The sequence below is a fragment of the Cariama cristata genome, unplaced genomic scaffold, assembly GCF_000690535.1.
Source record: "Cariama cristata isolate BGI_N322 unplaced genomic scaffold, ASM69053v1 scaffold19087, whole genome shotgun sequence".
Lineage (NCBI taxonomy): Eukaryota > Metazoa > Chordata > Aves > Cariamiformes > Cariamidae > Cariama > Cariama cristata.
The window spans coordinates 20,591-29,853 of record NW_009627302.1 but is presented as its reverse complement, the minus strand read 5'-3'; the positions used below and the strand labels follow the sequence as shown (position 1 = coordinate 29,853).

The following is a 9,263-nucleotide window of genomic DNA, read 5'->3' as shown; positions in this document are numbered from 1 at the left end:
GGTCGAGGAGGGAAATGAGATGACAGCAGGATGTTTTCCCCAAATGTAAACATCAGCTCATCTAATTAGCAGCTGAATGCCAGAGCACTGGAAAACCTCTTTTGACATGTAGAATCCAAACTCTGCCCAGGACATTGACTGAGTCTTGGCTCACCTCCATCCAGAATGCACAGGTTTTACTGCACCTGCAGGGACTAAACATGATCTCAAGGTCGGGATCTGGATGCCATAGCCCCAGCTGGACTCCCAAAGTGAATTTACTCCCCAAAGCTGGACTCTTGGTGGCAGACTTAGCCTCACCGCCTTGATTCTCAAGCCCACCCACTCTCAGCCACTACCAGAGAGCTACAGTAAGTGCATTTAAAGGTGATGAAAGCATTGGTGCTACTGATAGGAATACACACAAATAGACCTACACACCCACCCCTCCCCGCTTCCCTCTGTTCAGTGATCCTCCGGGCTCCAAGCCTCAGATGCAGGCTCAGGACTTCTATTGGGAAAACTTGCCCAAAGACTTGACCTGTCCCAAGCCTTTAAGAAGTTCCTGAGAAGCCACCTGATCCCATGGTCCATCAGTCAAGACAGGAGAGAGACAAGTGCATTTAAGGGACTGGTTCCCTCCCTTCTTTTTCTAAAGATGCGTGTCTTCCTCAAACACATCCACATCCTCGCTCGCCTGCTTATTGATCAGGACATCCCAGCTGTCAGGGCCATTGATGGTGTTTCCGCCGTTCACGCTTGGCTTCTTCTCCTGCATTTCTGACTGGCTGTCACTTGCCACATCCAAGGTGGGGTTGTCATGGCAGCCGTTCTCAACAAAGCGCAGCTCCTCACCATGCGACTGCAAAGGACGAGAGGAACGCAAATGGAGACAAAGCAGAACAGGTCTTAATGCTGCCGAGACGCTCAATCTGACCAGGCTATAAGGGTCGCTGCGGACTTTGCAGGCTCAGTGGAAAAAGGTAAATTTACTCCTAGCCCAGCCCTCACAGTGGAAACAAGCTGTCCTGAGCACAGCAAGAGAGAGGTTTGCATCTCTTATGCCTGAATGGGCTCCCTTGCTGCTCCAACACTGTATCCAGCTATGTCCAGTAAGTGGACAGGGGAAAACAATCTCCCTCCTAACTTTCCAATCCCCTTTATCCCAAGGCTAAGAGTCTAGCCACATTTTCCACTCATCCAGTGCTCACCATGTTCTTCATCTTGGGCAGGCGTCTCTGCCAGCAGTTGTATATGAGCCCCAATACAATGATGATGGCACAGATGGAGCCGATGATCACCAGTACCACAAAGAGTTTCCCATAATCGCTGCGTGTCTGGTTGGGGTGCGACTGGCAGCTTGTGGTGGTTGAGTAGTTCTGGATGCCAATCTGGAAGGAAGAAAGGGGTACACTAAATCCCCTGGCCTGCAGGCAGGTGGGATTCTGTTCAGACTTTCCAGGATCTGACTACAGGACCACCACTGTGGGCAAAGGAACGAAAAGCCAGGGTTTGGGAGTCATGATGTATGCTGCCCTACATGACTAGAAGGCACATAAGTAAATATAACACAATCTTCCATGAAAGCTGACACATCAGCAAATGACAGTAGGCACAATCTTATCTCGATCAGCTACACAAGGATCACACCTGTGTGCAAGATAAGGCAGCTTTCATGGGAGAAACTGCGCAAGATTAAGAGTTCCCAAGACAAAATATGGACCACTGATGGATGTGGAGGCTTTGGTGACTGTTTGAAAGAAAATGTAACCATAATAAATACGTTTCCATTGAAGCTCTGGTCCTAAGAGGGCACAGTGGTCTTTCCCAGATCTTGAAAGTGGACAGCTGCCTGCTGATCCAAAAAGCTTAGGAACAGCTGCCCTAGAAATGGGCCCCCTGTGGTTGTCGGCAAACAAAGCCCAACGTCGGTCCCAATGACTTGGCAGATTTCAGACAGGTTTACATATCAATTCGATAGTAAGTATGGTGGGTGTAAGAGAATATCCTCCCTCCTCCTTCCAATCTTGTGCTAGCGCAAGGTCAGTGCAACGAGCAGTGTTTCATTATTGATAGAGCCGGAAAGTCAGAGGCATGTGGTGAGGCTGCTCTGGTAGGATGCATGTTAACATAGGGTCACAGTTTCAAAGTCAAACCTTGCACTGACACAAATCCTTCTTTCTGGACAGTTCTAGCTGCTGATACTTCAGTCGTACAATTCCTACAGGGTCGGCTTTTCGCACTTTCTCTGGTGTAAGCCAATCAATACAGCACTGAGCACTTAATTTGCTTTGTCTAACTGCACCAGTTTGTTAGGTCAGGGAAAAACCTGAAAGCAGACAGCCAGCAAGGTAGTGGCCCAACTCTGCTGCTAAAATCAGCAGAATTACTCCAGAAGCGTAAAAAACCTGAGCAGAATCAGGCCCTTAGTGCCTACATATCCTGTAGGCCTAAGGGGGAAAGTCAGAGATCATGGGGCTGATTTGACCTCATCTCTATCCTCTTCCAAGCTGTCCAGGGTTAGAAGGGAATATGTGAGGGCGAGAGGCAGCTGGCAGAGGAGTCTGGCATCCATCGCCTCTGGTCCTCTGCCTGCCCTGTGTAGGCAGTTGCCTACAGGAGTGAAATGCAGACCCTGGGATTGCAGGAAGAAGATGCGTGAACGTGTCCTGTCTAGTAGTACAGGCACCTTTCCCACCTCCTTCAGCAAAGCCTGAGCTAGTGAGAGCAGCTAATGCATGTAAATCAGCTACAGGGTGAGCAGGGCCAAATCCGGGGCTCCGCAGCACCCACATTGCCACCGGCAATAGTGTAGAAGGGATGAGACCAAGTATCCCAACAAAATGAATGTGTGAAAAGCAGCTTCACAACTAAGCCAGAAAGGCAGGGAGGGAATAACCCATAGTTACTGTCTTAATGGGAGCAGACAATTGATGGCCTGGCAACTACCAGAGAGGGGAGAAGGGAGTTTGCCAAGTGTCTGACTCATCTGTTTGCATGCTGTGGGTTCAGCACTCTGTTAGACTGAGATATGCTCCCAGTTTTCAAGTTGCTTATTTTAATTGTATAGCTAGTCTTAACAAATGGATACAGGCAGACGGGCTCTTACCTCGGCTAAGCTCCTCTTAACATCCCCCAGTGCCATGAGAACATCTTTTGTAGGGATGACACCTGTAAAGAAGGAAAGGAAGAGATCGGTGCTGCTCTCAGCTCAGCTTAGCTCAGTCAGATGTACTCATCAGTCTGAAATCCCCAACAGGATGGAGGCAGGAGAATACCCATTTTTGTTCACTGGTACTTTATGTTAGGAGGCTGAAAGGACACAAGGACCACAGCCAAGGGTACCTCCAAATATGCTTTAAAGGGGTAAAAATCCAGACACAAACTCATACCAGCAGCACCTAGGTACCCTCCCCACAGCCACAGAAGCTCTCAGGATCTGTGTCTGCTCTGGGAGTGAACAGCAACACCCAAAAAGCCATGGAGGCAGGTGCCTATGCTGCCTGATCCAGCCTCCCCACCCAGAGCAACTTGATCCTGAGCTGCAGTACTCAAGAGGTTTCCACAGAGTTCCACATTCACCAGTCACAACCTTTAGCAGGTGTATTTTGCTCTGCAGAGCACCCTGGCAAGGTGGTGTGCCTGGCACAACAGCAGAGGCTGCAGGAAGTGTGCTGTAACAGCTCCACTCCCAGCTCCACTGAGCCACCTCCTCCTCAGACCCTCCCTCCCTAACAGCTCCAAGGATGCTCTTCCAGCCAGGAGAGCAGGAGCAGTCAGGGAGGATTTAGAGGCTGAGGTCCATTTCTCCCTTCACTTGCACAGCAGTAAAAAGAGGAACTGAACAAAAGCATGATTCTTCAGAGCAGAAAATGCTTTGGTTCCTGAGGTTTCTGAACTCAGGGATATCTCCCAGCCCAGCTGTGCTACTGGAGTTCAGACCTGTTTTCTTCTCTAGGATGTCCCCTCTCATGATGGTATGGTTTTAGTTTAGAAAACCAAATGTTCCCAAAGCTTTTTCATTGGCACATGGTCCAGCCCAAGGGCTTGGGAGAGATGCAATGATGTAGGGCATCAGTACAGCAAATACTACTTAAATGTTAGCTCTATTTTCCTATCACTGTGGGGCATTTTAGAATACTGTTGGGTTTTTTTTCATATAGGCTATAGTGTCAACATTAGAGGTCTCTGTTGCTAGCAGGCAGCAAAAGCAGTACAGGAAGAGCACCAAAAAGGGATTAAAGAGATAGTAAAATGTTCCAGCCAGCCCATGTTTCACTGTCAGCTATTGTTTCTTTGGGGATGCAGGGGAGGCACCGTCAGCACTGGCCCAGTTCAGGCAAAACTTAAGAACTGTTAAGAAGTGAACTAAGAGCAAGCTGTCATGTCCTGCTATTTCAGTGGCCTGCCTGTGGAGGAGAGTATACAAGCATCGCGAGAAAGCTGATGGATGCTTGAGTGAAGGCAATCCAGGGAGGGAGCAAAGCAGGAGGCAAAGCGCAGAAGATGGAGCTTCATGCAAGCGCTGAGAGACGAGCCAGAGTGCAGATGTGAAGAAAAAGAATCTTATGTCCTCAGCTCCCCTCCATCCCTCAAGTCCAGTTAATACTGGGAACTGGTGGGATTGAAATGTACTGGAGAGCAAAAACTCCTTCCCACATGGCTGACCGCCTCCATTTGAGTCTCAAGTTGCACCAGGGGAGGTTCAGGCTGGACATTAGAAAGAACTTCTTCACTGTAAGAGTCATTAAGCATTGGAATGGGCTCCCCAGGGAGGTGGTGAAGTCACCATCCCTGGAGGTGTTCAAAAACGTTTAGATGGGGCGCTTCAAGGTTTAGTGGGCATGGTGGCATCGGGTATACGGTTGGACTTGATGATCTTTGAGGTCTCTTTCATAGAATCATAATGGTTGGAAGCCCCTTAAATATCCCCCCGCATCATGAAAAGGCTCCTTGTCCCAGCACTTACCCTGTTCCCCTGCCAATGTCATTAGCAAGTGCTTGTCGTTCTCATTGGGTTTGCTCAGAGAGATCAGCCAGCGGTCCTGCAGTCGATCTGCCTGTCTGGAGAAAGCGTCCTCCACCAGTGCCAACAGCTGGGGACCCCTCTCCAGCCGAAACTCCTCCTGCCACACGAAAGGGATCTTGGTGAGCACACGGTGGGAACAGGGCAGATACAGTATGGCAGGGCTGGCACAGCTGCACGGCCAAGACTCCTGAACGAGGTGTGCCCAAAAGCCAGCAATGTTAAACCTGGTGCAACATTCCCCTGCACATCCCCAGCACCTGAGGCTGGACCCATATACATCTGCTGACACATGAACCCTCCTCCTTGGCTCCTGTGGCCACAATATGCCCCAGACTGTGCCAAGCCCAGGTCCCCAGGCACACGGGGATCCTGAAGCGACATTATCGTGTAAGGCAAGAAGGAAGCAGCCAGGCTCTTCCCTGCAGCCAGCACTGGGTCAGCGGGTGTCACTCAGCCTGACATGCTCCAGCCCTCCCTCGGCGGGCTCCTTTGCTGCTTTTTCACTCCTGTGTTTCTATTCTTATCTCCAGTTACCATGCCAACCTGAAGGCCACACAGATGCATTAATAAAATGGAGAGCTCTTGTTGCCATGGCAATTCGAAGCGCTCAGGGCAGGCACAGGCCTGTGCCGAAAATGGCCTAATTGGAAAAGACACCGATGACTGGGGCCTGAATCACAAGGGCCTGCCAGTGCCTTGTCTCATCAGGTTACGGGTTTCGGCACGGGGAGGCAGGAGGAGCAGCGCGAGGATGCAGTGCCATGCTGCTCAGCTGCGGCTGCAGCTCACAGCCCTGCTGCCAGCCTGTGGCTCTGTGTTGGCGGATTCAGAGGAAGGGGGAGCAGCTCAGCCGAAGAGGAGGAGGACAGAGTGAGATGTTTCTAGTGATGGGGAAAGCAGAGGTTGCAGAGCACTGATAAACCCTCTGTGGAGGAGAAAACCGAGCTGTGAAGGAGCCTGAATGCACATGCACCGAGGTGGAAGTCACCTCCCAATGCGTAGCCAGGTACCACTGTTGGGGCAGATCCTGCAGTCCTCACTTGGGCAAAATTCCCACGTATACTGAGTGGGAGATGTGTCCAGAGAGAGACTGAATTGACTTCCTTGCCCAGAGCCCATTAGGAAGATAAATGGGCTGCCACCTTAACCCAGCAATATAGATATCATCCCTGCAGCAGGTAAAAACCTTGCACTATGAAGAATATTAAAGCTCAAGGTGTAACCCTCTGGAAGGGGCTAAGCGTCCTCCTTGTCCCTTGGCTTTTCAGCGGGACTCGGTACTGCACCAGATCAGGGCATCAAAACACAGGAAATATGTGAGGAACCCTCATTCACCCTAACTTAAACTACAGCACTTGCAATGCAGGTTCTCCCTCGCAAACCTGGAAATCCAAACACCACAGGGCTCAGATACAGAAACCAGAAAACAAAGGGGAAAAGCAGAGGGTAGGCAAGTTGCCCAAACTGAGCAAATTACGATGGGTAGGAAACAAATGGCATCAACATCAGTGGAAAGGAGAAGAGCTTGATTCCAGCTTCAGCCATGCAAAGCGGTAATGGGAGGCAGGGAACAAAGTGATGTTCATGTTAAATATGTATGTTGACAAGCGTCCCTTTGAATAAGGGGGAGGACAGTACAAACTATTCGCTGGGAAATATGTTTTGAAACATGAAATCAAGTAGAAAAACAGTTCAGTCCTGCCTATCCCAGGGCACTGTCTTCCTTCAGCAAGGCAGAACTGAGGATTCAACAGTAAACATATTAATTTGGTCAAGAGACACTTGCAGATCTGCTCCTTCAGTTCTCACCCTTCCAGTGGTTTAAACACAAGTGCAACAGACTGCAGGAAGGAAGCTACTACATATTACAAAATTAACCAGCGTTTAAACCCCACAGAGATGGGAGAAAGAGCAATAGGGACTAGGATGTGGAGGAAACAGGGCAGCAGGACTCTGTTTTTCAACGACTGATTTTCTGAGTTGCAGTTGTAAACTGTAGCAGAGATACTTAAAACCCTCCAAAGAGCAAACTAGTTTGTCTAAATCAGGAGGAAAGAGACTGACTTTTCATCCCCTCTCGAAGCAGTCAGCATGCTTTATTGTCTACAGGAATTCCCCTGTTTTCCCTCTCCCCAAAAAGTTCACCTTAAAAAAAAAAAAAAAAACAAAACACAAACCCACACACACACAAAAACCCCAACAACTCAGCAGTACTGGAAATAGGTCAGTGCCACAGAGCTACCCTGCAGTAACAAAACCAGCCAGCTCTGCCCAGAGCAGGAGCCGCAGAAAGCAACAGTGCAGACATGCGAGGCCAGAACACAGTTCCCCGATGAAACATTTCAGTCTCGGGCTGTCAGGCTCGTAATCATTTCTTAGAATTATGAAAGGCATCTTGACCCCAGGCCTTTCACAACTGGTTTTAAAGTGTCTGATAAAAGGCCCAGCAGAGGTGAACGAGCCCTTTTACCAGGGATCCACAAGGGGCTCTGGGCTCATGAATTAACTGCAGCTTTATGTGGATGGATGGACAGGCATTGGATTAGCAAAGCGTGGCTGGTTAACAGACCCAGATAACACACAAGATAACAGGGTGGAGAGAAGAGGCACTTAAGGAAGATTTAGTGACAGCTGCTTGACACTGAACCATTCACACTGCAAATGGGGAGTCCCTACTCCTCTGAGCCATCAAATGAATCTTACTATATTCTGGAAGGAGGGGAGGGAAAAGAAAGAGAGGGAAGGAGAATCACACTTCAATCCTGCCATGTTTCCTACCAGTAAGAGGTGCAACGTTAAAAGCTCTCATGTCTCGTGACAATCCAGGTACTAACCGGCACAGGCTAGCAGCGAGAAGTTAGTCGAAAATCTAATATGAGACTGACATGTGCTAGACTTTGAGCAAAATCACCTCCCTCCACCCACTCTTCTCCCTTTCAGAGAACAGGAATATTTCTGTCCTCCTCCCCTTCCCTTCACAGCCTCTACATTGAAGTTGAGATTTAGTGCTTTTAAAATGTGTTGTAGTGAAAGCAGACAGCAAGAGCAGTGCCTGCCTTCACTTCTCTAAGCACTATTCCCCCCATGCCATCAAATGTCTTTGGACTGACTCACACAGTCAATGTTATCTGACATATTCAGGATGATGTAGTTTTTCCCCGCAAGGTTGCTCCAGTCTTTGCAGATCACCTGGAGAGACAAGACAAAGACAGCTGGGTTCAGATAGCGAATGCTCTGAAAGCAGAGGGCACAGAAGGGACAGGAGCAAGGGGCTGTGCCATACCACAGAGAAACACTTCTCAAAGGATGTTAACCGTCCTCTAACTCTCTGTACTAAGGAGGAATCACCATTTCAGTGCTAGCGCATGGGGCAGGGACAAGCTTACTGTGCCACCTTGCCACAGCCCAGCTTACATTCCACCTCTATCTAGACTCCAGGAGGACTCAGGTACTCAGTGGAAAGCTCTCTGGCCTGCAGCCTTATTCTGTATGGGATCAGCACTTAACACAAAACCTATCCAGGAGCCTCTGTGGTCCTTAAACAAACTGGTGAGACAGGGCAGCATTTTGTAGGCAGGATAGGATGCACAGAGGGACTAAGTCACTTGCCCAGGCTCCTGAGTACTGTGGGGTAGAAAGCAAAATTAAAAGCTTTCCCTGGTACTTTCTCACCAGTCAGTTCCTGCTACCCATCCTCCCTTAACCAGCTGCCAGTATGCAGGATTCAGGAGCTGCAGTTCACCTCACAACTCCGCTCCCACGGGCTCTCCTAGACCAACATCCTCACAGATCGCTGTACCCTGCTCCACCTGCTCTGCATCTGGTCCCTACAGGCAGCAACAGCAAAAATAGCACTTCCTTCTCACACCCTTTCCAGAAATCCTTGGGGCCATTTTTGTCCTGACACTTCCAATAATGCAGGCTGAGGACACAAAGAGCTTTCGCTGCTGTGCATGCCCCAGAGGGCAGGTGTTTATTAGAAGCAGCAGTTCGCTGCGGAAGATGTGAGGGGGCAGGGCTTTTACCAAGGATGATGGATATCCTTAAGAAGGGCTATGAAAAACTTCCCAAAATTCAGTTTTGGCTGGGTGAACAGCAGAAGCTACTTCCACCAGTCATACTTAGGGAAAAGGGTAAGGTTAAGGGGTTAAACACCCCCCAAGAGAGAAGTACCCAAATATCTCCACTGCAACCTCCCACCCACTCCCTACTCCCAGTGCTACCTGTGCCGAGTCCCAGGGCAGCTCTGTCGGCA

General features: G+C 49.4%; 1 protein-coding gene across 1 annotated transcript in view; it reads right to left on the bottom strand.

The window, feature by feature from the left end:
- Window positions 1-631: 631 nt before the first annotated feature.
- PODXL2 (podocalyxin-like 2) overlaps window positions 632-9,263 on the bottom strand; it is a gene marked incomplete at its 5' end in the record, with an annotated part of 19,218 nt that continues 10,586 nt past the window's right edge. Inside the window, 6 exon segments of the mRNA XM_009704407.1 lie at window positions 632-841; window positions 1,191-1,370; window positions 3,089-3,150; window positions 4,949-5,105; window positions 8,123-8,197; window positions 9,232-9,263. The exon segment at window positions 9,232-9,263 is cut by the window's right edge and continues 25 nt beyond it. Coding sequence (XP_009702709.1) covers window positions 632-841; window positions 1,191-1,370; window positions 3,089-3,150; window positions 4,949-5,105; window positions 8,123-8,197; window positions 9,232-9,263 — 716 coding nt within the window.